Here is a 13223-nt window from a genome sequence, read left to right as displayed (position 1 = left end):
TGTAAAAGGAACATAGCAACTTAAGTAGAAAACGTATCTGTTCCCAAGTTCTCATGCGTGAAAAAGAAGAAAACATAAGTTCATTACAGGTTCTCAGAAAACACACACAGAAAAACAAATACACCCCTTACTAATGACTCCAAGAAAAAGCTACAAATGCACATCCTCCAGTACCAGGAAGAAGGCTTAGTTCTGCTTCAGAGGACTGGCTACAAACAGAAAGTGTCTGATTCACAAGTGTCAGTCACACCACGGTGCTGCCATCTCAAACACTCCTCTGGGTAATGAACCTATCTATTGAGGACTCTGTCATTGCAAACAATAAACAAGTAGATGGCCACTCTGCTTAACATATGTTCCCTAAAATGTATTCTCACTTTAACTGCTATGCATCACTAGCTAAAAAGGTGATGTAACTTTTATTTACGGTTACTATATTACAACTCTTTTTAAAAAATAGCTCCCACTGACATATGTTACCTCTTGACACAAAACTAAAGGCAAAGCTGCATCCTTTTAAGAAATCCAACTCCATGTGCCATTTTCATTTCAGATAGACTTGAACTAGTAAATCAGAGCAAGTCTCTACAAATAACTATACAGATTGCTGCCATCATAAATCAGAGCTACATAACATCCAACAACAGAAGTAAATTATTAGTAACATTGCTAATGTTCACAAAACACTGCATATGTTTTTGTAGGCACATATGTGATTTGGAAGGGCAACACCTCATTTGAGAGGAAAATATGGTGCAGGAAGGTAATGTGTTGACACAGTCATTTGACAAAAGAAAAACTTAACACCAACAGTTCAATTTTCTCCTCTATGAAAGGTCATGGCATGTATCTGCAGGACAAAGAGCCACGTGGGAAATAGTATAACATAAAAATTTAAAATATTGACTTTGGAACCGGCATGCTGGTATACCCCTATCACCCCAGTGACTTGGGAAATTGGGCAGGAGGATACAGGTGAGGCCAGACTCAGCAATTTAGTGACACCTGGTCTCAAAATAAAATAAAGGGGGCTGGGGACACAGCTCATTTGTAGGGTGCCCTGGGTTCAATCACCAATACCAAAAAAAAAAAAAAACTTGGGAGCCAGTCTTCTTGGGTTCAAATACAAGTTCTACCATCAACTATGAGATATTGATCAAGTTACTTGTTTCCTTGCCTATAAAAGTGGGAATAATCATAGCACTTACAATAGGATTGACAGGAACACTAAATGAGCTACAGTTGTAAAGTCCTTACACAGGATATATGCGTCTATTAAATAAAATGCTGCACACGTGTCTAGCAGCCATGTAAAGAGTTAAAAGCAATAAAATCCTTTGTACTGGTGGCTGGGTTTAAAATGGGCTGGTGAGGAGCTGAGGTGTGGCTCAGCGGTAGAGCACTCACCTAGCACATGCAGGCCTCTGGGTTCTATCTCAGCACCACATAAAAATAAACAAAATAAAGGTACAAAAAATAATAAAAATAAAATGGGCTGGTGAAAGACACACACAAAATAACTCATCACTGAAGTGGGTATGAGATTTCAAATGTTTCCAAACATTAAATTAAATGTAGATTCTACAGTGTTGGACTCTAAACAAATTTGATTTTTCCAAGATTTTCAATAAAATATGCCAAAATATGCTTCTACATTCCTGTGTAGTTACTGTGGACTCCAAACCAAGTCTGGCCTATGAGTGACCTTGGAAACACACTTCACCTTTCTGTCCCAGTTACTGTCATTCAAAACTAAAAGGGGGCTGGGAATGTAGCTCAGTGGTAGAGCACTTGCCTGGCATGTGCAAGTCCCTGGGTTAAATCTCCATCATAGCAAAAAAACAAAACAAAAGGAATCAAAATACACATCTGACCTCTAAGGCCCAGGAAGGCAGCAATCTGATTCATAAGAAAAATATGAGATAAAAAAATGAAGAGCGATAGATGATTTTGCAGAATTTTAAACAAGGTTGCTAGGTAATACAGAAAGCAAATCTCCCTTTCCTCTCATTGCAGGGCAAAAATAAAAATAGAAAATCAAATCATTAGTGGACACTGCCTCACAATTTTACTTGAATAAAGAAGCAGGGACAGAACTAATGTTCCCTGATTGATCCAGCACTCACACTCAAGGACTATCCTGGGTGGGGGGTATTACAGTTTAGATCTGGAATGTCCCCACAAAGGCTATATGTTGAAGTATTGGTTCCCAGCTGTGGCACAACTGGGAGATTTACCCAAGCAGATTATTCAAGGTGGAAATTTCAGGAGATAGGGCCTAGGTGGAGGAAGCAGGTACCTGGGCATATGTCCTTGAAGGCTGTATCTTGTCCTGGACCCTTTTTCTTTTCTCTTTTCTCTCTCTCTGCTTCCTGGCCACCATCAAGTGAGTAGCTATGTTCTACCAAGGGACCACAGACTGAAACCTCTGAAACTCTTGAGCAAAATAAATCCTTTCACTTTTAAGTTAGTTTTCTCAGGCATTTTGTCACTGTGACAGAAAGATGACTAACATTGGGTTATCTCTGTCTTAGGCAAAAGACTTTATAGACAGGTACAGCACAGCAACACATTCCCTAGAGATCTCAGAGAAAAGACACTTATTTGAGCAATGCCATTCAAAAGAGGGCTGCACCTCTTTTGAAAGGCCACAAAGTATGTGATTCCATTTATGTGAAATGTCGAAAATAGGCAGATCCATACAGGCAGGAAGTAAACTAGAGGTTTCCAGGACCTGGGATAAGAGAAATGGTAAAAATTGTTGATGGTTTCCTTTTAAGGTGATGAAAATATTTTAGAATTAAATAGTGGTGATGTTTATACAATTCTGTAAACATAATGGCCAATGAACTGTATACTTTAAAAGGATAGTATGTAAATTATAGCTCAGTAATAGGGAAAGGGCAGGTCTATCTTTACAACAGAGGGAACCTATTGTTATCCAGTAGTGTGCCTTCTCTTATCAGTAAGTAAGTAGAAGTAATTTCTGTCAACAGTTCTTGATAATGACAAGGCTGGAATCAGATTTCCAATTGCCTATACAGGATGATCAAGAAGTCTGGAAACACAGAGGTTGGGGAGTAAAGGCCCTATACTCAAGGAGCTCAAAGAGATATTATATACATGGAAAATAGGAATAACCAGTAGGAAGGACATGAACAATAAGGCCTTGGTTGGCCAACTGCAATGGCACATGCCTGTAATCCCTATAACTCAGGAGGCTGAGGCAGAAAAATTGCAAGTTTGAACCAGCCTCAGCAATTTATTGAGACCCTTGGCAACTTAGTGGGACCCTGTCTCAGAATAATAAATAAAAAGGACTGAGGATGTAGCCCAGTGGTAAAGTGCTCCTGGGTTCAATCCCCAGTAAGCAAGTAAATAAATAAATAAGGCACTTTTTGTCCCCAGTGATCACTGAACAAGCCTTTAACTGTCTACCTGCTCCAATATTGAGTGAGGACTGCCCTGGAGCAGGGTACACCAGAGTCTCACCCATGCATTTCCCAGGAGGGTGAGTGATGAGAAGTTAGGAAGTCAAATCAGCTTTTCTGAATTTCATTTCTGCAGGCTCTGGGCCCAGTATCAACCATTGTACACAATGGGTGTACTGCTCCCTACGATGGTCCAAAGAGAAGAAATAGCAAGAATAAAAGATGAAAGGTAAGGAAAGAAGGAAATACATTTCTGGCAAGAATTTAACAGGATAGGGCTGGGGGAGTAGCTCAGTGATACGCCCCCAACATGCCAACATGCATGAAGCTCTGGGTTCAATCCCTTGCACTTAAAAAAAAAAAAAAAACAAAAATTAGTTTGACAGAATTACCAACTCCTTCCAGAAATTATAGCAGTCACTTACATTTTACCTTACCTAAAATGTAAATCATGTCACATTACCTCCTATTTAATACCCATCTGAGGCAATCAAGAAAAATGCAAACTCTGTACAACCATCTGGAATGAAATGTGCTACACCTGGTTCTCTGTCCCAGCCCTCCGTACTGGTACACCTATATCTCCGTGGCACCTCCCTCCCCACTCTTCCCAGTCATAGACCTGCTGCCTCAGGGCCTGGCCCACTTCACTTCCTCTGCCTGGCTCTCCCCTTAGCTGGCCCCTTTACAACTCAAACAGTACCTCACATAAATATCCAAAGAGAGTCTTCCTGTCATCCTCTACCACAATACTCCCTATTCATCTTCTTTGAGGGGCTTACCACATTGTCACTATTTATCCAAGCAGATTATTCAAGACAGAGGCTGGGAACCTGTAGCTCAGTAGTAGAGCACTTGCCTCGCATGTACAAAAATTTGAGTTCAATCCCCACCACCAAAAAAAAAAAAAAAAAGAGAGAGAGAGAAAAAGCACACTCCCTGCCACATCTGAAGTGCTATTACTACAGTGCTGGCATTTGATATTTGTTAAATAAATAAACTGTATTTTTTAAAATAACTGGGTACAGTGGCACATGCCTGTAATCCCAGCAACTCGGGAGGCACAGGCAGGAGGATCACAAGTTCAAGGACAGCCTCAGCAATTTAGTGAGACCCTCAGCAACTTAGTAAGACCCTGTCTCAAAAAAATAAAAAGGACTAGGGATGTAACTAGTGGTAAAGCACTCCCGGATTCAATTCCTAGCATCAAAAAATTAAAATGAAAAAAGAACAAAAATAACTGGCTGGGCAGCATAATGAGAATTATGAAAAGCACGGAGAATATAATTAGAGTAAAGATAACTGCTAAGGTCTGAATGTTGTTTTCTCTCTCAATACATATGTTGGAATCCAACACCCAATGTGTTCATATGAAGAAATGGGCCTGTTAGGAGGTGATTAAGTCATGAGGGCTGAGCCCTCATGAGATTAGTGCCATTATAAAAAGAACTATTTGCCACTTCTGCCATGTGAGGATGCAGAAAGTGTCATCTTTGAAACAGGAAACAAGCCCTCAACAGATACCAAATCAGCTGGGCATGGGTCTTGAATTCCCAGCCTACAGAATAGTGAGCAAATAATTTCGGTTGTTTAAAAATTACCCAGATTGGGGCTGGGGTGTAACTCAGAGGTAGAGCATTTGCCTAGTACATGTGAGGCATTGGATTTGATCCTCAGCATCACATAAAAATAAATAAATAAAAGTATTGTAGCCATCTATAACTAAAAAAAAAAAATTTTTTTAAGTCACCCAAACTAAGGTATTTTGTTAGAGTAGCCCAACTAGACTAAGAAAGTGATTACAGGTCATGTTTTAAGCATCAATGATTTGAGTGCTACTAGAAACCACCATTTTCAAGGACTTTCCTTCTTCTGGACAATTATACAATCACACTGATTAAGCAACAAGCAACGAATAGAGCTACTTATAATGATTCTAACCGCCTGAAAATTTACTAACTAGGAGTACTCTTATTGTGCATACATTCCCGGTTTTCCTTGAGTCTCCTGCACAAAAGAATTCCAGGTAGGCTTCTGGATTATCCACAGGGTCAGTAAGCCATTCCTCTTCACATGCAAAAAGCACAGGTTATTACCACCACTGTATGCCAGGGGCTCTCAACATTGACTGAATATTAGAATGCTTTAAAAATTATAAAAGCTTGAGGAACTTTTAAAACCCCCAAAACTTAGGACATACCTCAGACCAATGATACAAGAATCTATAGGAGTTATGATTCAGGCATTCATAAATAACAATCAAAAAATACTCATTAAATATAATTTCCTGGGCTGGGGATGTGGCTCAGTGGTAATGCGCTCGCCTGGCATGCGCGGGGCGCTGGATTCAATCCTCAGCACCACATAAAAATAAAAAAATAAATAAAGATGTTGTGTCCACTGAAAACTAAAAAAATAAATATTTTTTTAAAATTCTCTCTCTCTTAAAAAAAAAAAAAATATATATATATATATATATATATATATATATATATATATATATATTTTTTTTTTTTTTTTCCCCTGAATTTGCTTAAATTACTAAGTTCCCTTTACTACGTTCCCCCCCCCCAATACTGAGTACTGAACCCAGGGACATTCTATCATTGAGCCACAACCCCAGCATTTTTTAAATTTTGAGACAGGGTCTCACTAAGTTGCTGAGGCTGGCTTAGAACTTGTGATCTTCCTGCCACAGCCTCCCAAGTCCTTGGGATTATGGGCCTGCGCCACTGCACTCAGATTTTTAATATTTCTCCAATTCCTATTAAGATGTAATAGAAACATAATTTTGTCTCAGAATACTCAAATTGAAAAAAAAATAAAGTGCACATACTAAGTCAGTAGAATTCTAAAATATGTAAAATTTACCTTCCTGCATTACTCAGAAATATGAGTAGCTCTACTATTTCACAAATTTCTAGCAAAAGACAAAAATATTTAACTTCTTCTAAGTAAAAAGAGCCAACAATATGGAATGGATTCTGTAGAAAATGAATGAAGAAATTACTAGAAATTATGAAGCAGAAATTGGCTGACTTAAAAACATATGCCTGAAAATAGCCCCTGCTAGAATTAATTCACTTCCACAGAAAAACATATTCAAGTTCTGTCCACATTTTCAGTCACATCAACTTCCACACATCCACAAATATACATGTCCCATATAGAAAGAGATTTTTGATTTTTCTACAGCCCACACAGATAAACTAATCACACCAAACAAGAAACTAATGTTTCTCACATAATTAGGTACCAAATGGCACTGATATAGGGGAAAAAAATTATTATGTTATTTAGTATTTTTAAAAGTTCACATTCTTTGCTCATTGAATATCAAACAAAAAGGCAGTTACTAAACTGCCACTCAAGATTTGTTCCACATGTGATCCATACATCTAAAGCACACACCTGACAATGCTTCAAAATCTTTTTTAAAAGAACTGCAAGTAGAAGTCAGGCTTGATGGCTGAAGCCTATAATTCCAGCCACTCAGGAGGCTGAGGCAAGAGGATAAAATTCGAGGACAGCCTCAGCAATTTAGCAAGGTTCTAAGCAACTTAGTGAGACCCTGTCTCAAAATAAAAAGGGCTGGGGATGTAACTCAGTGGTAGAGTGCTACTGAGTTCAATCCCCAGTACCAAAAAATAAAACCAGAAGAACTACAAGTAGCACAAACAAAAAGAAGGTGGTAAAGGAGTACACTACAGGATTATTTTGTCTGTTACAGTCATAGCAACGTTCAAGCCATTTTGAATCAGTTGCCTACACACTTTCAAAACACCATCTAACAGGAGATTAACTTTTAAGGAAAATTGTTATTATTGTATCTTTTACCTAATTGAAAGCAAAACCAGTTTTCCTTATCTGATTTCAGGAATTCTTAGAATATGTGGAAAAACTGGTTTGTGCATTAGTAGATAATGCTGGAGAGGATAAAAGCTCTTCTCAATTTAAAAATTAAGGATCTCTAGTTTTACCAGCAGGCAGTGTCCTGAAAGTAAGCTAGAGTTTCTACCATATGACTAATTGTCTATACCAGTCTAATACACTAACAACTACTTATGCAACTGCAGTTTATTAGTTCAAATCAGACCTATTTCTAAAATCTTTCCTCCCTTCTAGTCATATATTAAATTCTAGCCTGACCAACAATAGACACAATGTATAATAATGTGTTATCTGTCTCAGCTTCTCAGCTGAAAATTTTTTCTCTTTACTTTTATCCCTACAGATAGGGAAAAGTTCCAGAAATCAGCTGAATGAAGATAAAAGCCAACCAGCTTTCTTCCAGAATAAAACAAAATGCATTTGTGGAGAGGAATAATTCCTATTTGAATAAGTGGCGATAATAAAATGCAGAGCATTTTCAAAATAAACACATTATAAAATAAAAACCTCATTAGTTCCCAACCTTATAAGATTAATTTTTAATTTAGTTTAATTACAAAAATGAGACATTTATACAATCAAGGAGTTACATTATGGATGCATTTTATAAGGTTTGTTAGATTAAGCATTTCCCAAGTTTACTGGTAATACTGGCCTTTTATAAAATCAAAAAGTTAAAATTCTCCCTCTTGTCTGAATTAATAATTCTCTATGAAGAAAGTCCTAATTGATGGGTTTTGCAGTCTATTTACATAGACATGTGGTGAAATGTCCATGAAAATGATTGTTGGGGAAAAGCAATCAGCTCCCTATACCTGTTTCGATCTCCCCATTAGAAAAAGTAGGATGTCTGAGATCTATCTAACACACCCATTTGTACATGCATATGAGAGTGTATACACCCTCCCAGTATAACCTGATGAAAAATACCTTTCCTATAGTTTCCTGATCAAGAACCAAGTTAAGGCTCCAAAATGTGTAACCTTAAGCAGTAGGTACTACCTCTGGCACTTTTTTACTGCTCTCTTGGAAAATGGGGATAGACAGACAGAGATATATAGGTATTCTACTACAGCAGTCTTAAATGGAGAGAGGGAAGTGGACAGGAAGGGATGTTTGCAAGGGTGAGCCACTTACGAGACGTAAGCTGGGTAGCCAAATCCTATCAGGTTGCAGAGGAGAGAGGCTCCATAACCGAACACCAGGTACAAGGCCACTAGCCCGATGGCACCTTGAGGGAGACATAAGATAAGAGAAGTGGGTCGGATGGCAAGAGGCGCGTTCAAGCGGGGCAGCCCCTGTCCAAACGACGGGACTTGGCCTATTCTAGGCGTTTGGCTCCACACTCGATTAAACGAGAAAAACAAACCACACGAAGGTTGGGCCTGCGCCTCCGTGGGGCGCTGCCTCGGTTCTAGGGATCCCGGGCAACCCCCACCTCCGTGCCTTTCCTCCCTCCCTCGGGGTGTTCCCGCCTCTCCGAGTACCCACCCCGGGGGCCCGAGAGGGCCCGGGGAAGCACTCCGCCGGCCGTCCTGCTGGAGCCCCGCCGCGCTGCGCAGCAGCAAGAAGCTCGCTCTGCGGAGGGTCGAGAGACTGGGATTCCCTCACCTGCTCGCGGTCCCGCCCTCCCAAACCGGAGACTGCCTCTACCGCGGAGCTCTGGTTAAGGTCTGGACACTACCATTTACTTCCATAACGAGCCAGCTCGCAGGGCCCCGGTGCTCGGCGCGAAACCCGCGCAGGTCCACCGAGACACTCGCCCAGCCGCGGGGACAGACACGTCAGCGCTGGCCCTTTCCCGCTCCCCGGGAACAGACGCCACCCTTCCTGCCCAGCTACCTGGTCCGCAGGCAAAGGCCCACGACCCCGCAGCCCGGGCTGCCCGGGGCTTTCTAGACCAGCTCGGTCCCCAAGGATGCTGCTCGCCCCGTCTGCCTTTGAGGAGCACTCGCCCTGCGTCTTTTCCCAGCAGCTGGTGCAGGGCGAGTTCAGTGCCCGGCCAGAAGCAGCGACCCTCGGAGGGCCCAACCACCCACCGAGCGCTATGAAGCTCCGGTTCACGCCGGTCTTGGCCTCCAACTTGGCTAGGAGGTCGGTCATGCAATTCTTCTCATGCAAGAACCGGTCGAACCTCTCCCTCATGGCTGCAGACATGGCGGGGACTGTCGCGCAGCCGCCGGGGTTGCTCCGAGTGCCGGGTGGACGCAGAACGAAGCCGACTGGGGCGGGGGCGGCGGCGGGCGGGGAACCGCTGCGCGTAAACGCGTCTCCGGGCGCGTGCCCTGCTCGCCCCGCCCGGCCGGTACTGCCCCTCTCCCTCCCCCGCCCCGCTCTCGACCGCAAGCGCCACGCCCTGGACACGCCAGGCCAGCATCTTTCCCTGTGGAACCCAGCTGTTACAGCCTTAAACCAACTGGGCATAAAACGAGTGAGGGAAAGGAGGCGTATTTTGTGTCTTTTGTGGGTTCATTTCTGAAATCCGGTTAGTACAAAAAGACCTAAAGGAGGCAGAGGTCCTTGTTGAGCCTGCCTGTGATTTAGTGGGACTGCTAAACCTGCTAAGGTATTTTTAATTTAAAAATGGAAATGTAAGAGCATCCTGAAAGAACTCTGGATGCAGACCTGTTCTCTCCCTGTGCCAGGATTCAGCACAGTTTTCTCACCTACAATTGATAGTCTGCTTGAAAAGACCTTTGGTGAAAGCTAACACATTCTCCTCTAAGGCATCCCTTTCCCAAGTACTGCACTTCTGAAACCTCTTGGTGGGCTTGCTTTGGCTTGATATCCGATATCCTGGAAATGATTACAAACCCTCTCAGTGGAAACAAAAGTCTGCACCTCTTACAAACACAATTACCCTGAAGAATAAAAAGATTGTAAGGTCTAAACCTTAGGACCTCCTTTGCTTCCTTCATGGTGTGGTGCCATATTCTTATTCTACCCACATCTCAGCTCTTGGGGTCTCTCACCCATATTATTTCAGGATATACCTTTTGAAATTATTCTGACTTCTATTCTGCACACTTATACTGAGTTTCCCATTGCACAAGCTCAAAGACTCCCTGTTACTGACAGACTAGAGCTCCAATTTCTCAGTATTCAAGGCTCTGTGCACAAACTGTCCCCCAACATATTCCCTTTTTGACCTATAAAACCCTTTGCTTTCAAATTGGCTTAATTACCATGCTGCCTTTTTTTCCCCAGGGCATCTTAGTTAAGCTTTCTTAGCTGCCCCCATCAACAACCAGGAAAATCAATGAAAAAATTAAATATATAGAAAATCAATGGCATTATTATGATAATCTGTCAATCCTCCTGTCCATTCTGTCTTTTAACCTATAGTTAATTCTCAATCAGGCAGGCAGAGAGATTTTTTTTTTTTTAATACAGGTCACATTGTGATTTTGTTTATAACCCCCAGTGGTTTCCCATCTGTCTAAAGAGTGGTCTCCAGGTCACAGGTGATGTGCTTCATCCCTCCCTTTATGATCCCCCCCCCCTTACTGCCTGCCTCCTTGCTTTGCCTCTAACAAGCTCCAGTCTCTGGGCTTTAACTTTTCTTCTCTCTTACTGGTTCTCAGCTAGGAGTAATTTGATTTGCCCTCTATGTGGTGATGTCCAGAGACATTTTGTGATCAGACTGTCACAGCTGGGGGATGCAGAGAGGAAGACTGCTAACATGTAGTGTATAGAAACCAAAAATACTGTTAAACAGCCTACAATGCACAAGGCAGCCCCACAACAAAGAATTATCCAGATCCAAACATCAAGAGTGTTAAGGTGGGCTGGGGTTGTGGCTCAGTGGTAGAGCACTTGCCTAGCACAAGTGAGGCGCTGGGTTTGATCCTCAGTACTACATTTAAAAAACAAATAAAATAAAGGTATTATGTCCATCTATAACTAAAAATATTTTTTTAAAGAGTGTTTAGGTGCAGAAACCCTCCTCTATCTAAAACAACAAGAAGAAAACTTTCTGCAGAAAACTACTTCACTGTTTCCTCCCATTATGTGTTTTTGTTGTTGTTGTTGTTGTTGGCTCAAATTGTACCCCTAATCCCAAATTGCAACACCCAATAGTCTCTAGATCTTATCTTGCTGGATGTTTCTCCACAGCACTTCCATTGGCTGATATTCTAAGTGTTCTCACTTTTTTATTGTCTTTCTTTCTCTACCAGTTTAAAAGCTGCATGAAGGTAGATATTTTTGTCTATTTTCTTTGCTTCTGTATTTCAAACAGCTCAAACAATACCTGGATCATGGTAGATATTTGATGACTCTTTTTAAAAAGAATGAATATTTCACATGTATTCTGTCACTAAGAATTCTAAGTGTTACCTGGACAAATTCATTTAATCCTCATAACACCATGAGGAAGATACTACCTATCTTATCTTCATTTAAAGGAAGGAAATAAGAAACAGCAAGGTCTTACAGTTAATAAAAGAAGAGCTAGAATTCAGACCCAGAATCTTACCCTCCCCCATGTCTTCTGTTATTACGGGTACAATTGTACACCCTCCTCCAAAGAAGATAGAGTATATTGGAGTCCTGATGCCTACTTTCTCAGAATGTGATCTTATTAAAATTACTACCTAGTATAATTAATGTCCTTATAAAAAAAAAGGGGGAGGCCAAGAGTGGTAGCATACACCTATAATCCCAGCTTCTCAAGAGGCTGAGACAGGAGGATCACAAGTTCAAGGCCAGTCTGGGCAACTTAGTGAGATCCTGTCTTAAAATTTTAAAATAACATAAAAAGGGCTGGGATATAGCTCTAAAGTACAGCATCCCTGGGTTCAATCCCCAGTACTATGAAAAATAAAAAGAGGGAAATTTGGAAAAAGAGATAGACCCACACACAGGAAAAATGAAGTGAAAACACAGATTGGTCATCCACGGTGACCTGGAACAGATCCTTCCCTCACAGCCAACTTTACTAACACTATATCTTGGACTTCCAACCTCCATAACTGTGAAACAATAAATTCTTGTTATTTAAGCCATACAGTTTGTGGTACTTTGTTACAGCAATTCTAGCAAACTTAATATAATTGTCTAGCAAAATAACTAAATTTTGAACTTTTTTTTCATTACTGGGAAGGGACTGAACCCAGGAATGCTATATCACTAAGTTATGTCCTCAGACCTTTTTATTTATTTATTTTTTAAATTTCGAGACAGGGTCTTGCCAAGTTGCTAAGGCTGGCCTCAAACGTGCAATCCTCCTGCCTCACACTCCTAAGTACCACCCACCTAATTTTGAACTTCTAACCAGTTGTGAGTTTGTATAATTTACTACTGAGGACTTAAGTCACATATGGAAATTGAAATTATTTTTGAGTACTTAAAGTGACTCACCAATTTGATAGTTTTATTTATTTTTAGCCAAGAAGCAAAATCCTTTTCAAGTATTCAAATCAGCTTAGGTTTTATCACTACATTTATACAGTGACAACATTTGTCCTATATCAACTATGTATGGAATAGCAGGAAAAATAATAATCATTTGGATTTCTTTTATATAAATATTCTACCCTTCCAATTTTCTCTTTAGATGCCAAATTTCCTCTTCACTGTTCAACAACCATTGGCAAGGTGAGGCAGTATAGTAAGGCACAGTGTGTGAAGTACTTTTTTTTTTTTTTTTTTTTTTTTGGTAATGGGGCTTGAACCAGGGGTGCTCTACCACTAAGTTACATCCCCAGCCCATTTTTTTTTTTTAAGAGAGAGAAGGGGAGGGAGAGAGAGAGAGAGAGAGAGAGAGAGAATTTTAATATTTATTTTTTAGTTTTCGGCGGACACAACATCTTTATTTGTATGTGGTGCTGAGGATCAAACCCGGGCCGCATGCATGCCAGGCGAGTGCGCTACCGCTTGAGCCACATCCCCAGCCCCCCC

At 40.9% G+C, this 13223-nt stretch overlaps 1 protein-coding gene across 2 annotated transcripts in view; it reads right to left on the bottom strand.

Annotated features, from left to right (window-relative positions):
* The window catches only part of Reep5 (receptor accessory protein 5), a 66211-nt gene extending 56634 nt beyond the window's left edge, over positions 1–9577 (bottom strand). Inside the window, exons 1-2 of one of the 2 annotated variants that reach the window (XM_076856912.1) lie at positions 9362–9577; positions 8460–8553 (exon numbers count right to left, since the gene is read on the bottom strand). In XM_076856912.1, coding sequence (XP_076713027.1) covers positions 8460–8553; positions 9362–9479 — 212 coding nt within the window. In that variant the 5' untranslated portion in view covers positions 9480–9577. The remainder of the gene's footprint in view (positions 1–8459; positions 8554–9361) is intronic. The other variant, XM_076856913.2, reaches the window with a different exon arrangement.
* Between the last annotated feature and the right edge of the window lie 3646 nt (positions 9578–13223).

Source organism: Callospermophilus lateralis, chromosome 5 (assembly GCF_048772815.1).
Source record: "Callospermophilus lateralis isolate mCalLat2 chromosome 5, mCalLat2.hap1, whole genome shotgun sequence".
NCBI classification, from domain to species: domain Eukaryota; kingdom Metazoa; phylum Chordata; class Mammalia; order Rodentia; family Sciuridae; genus Callospermophilus; species Callospermophilus lateralis.
The sequence above is the reverse complement of the archived record's forward strand: the minus strand, read 5'-3'. Positions and strand labels throughout refer to the sequence as shown.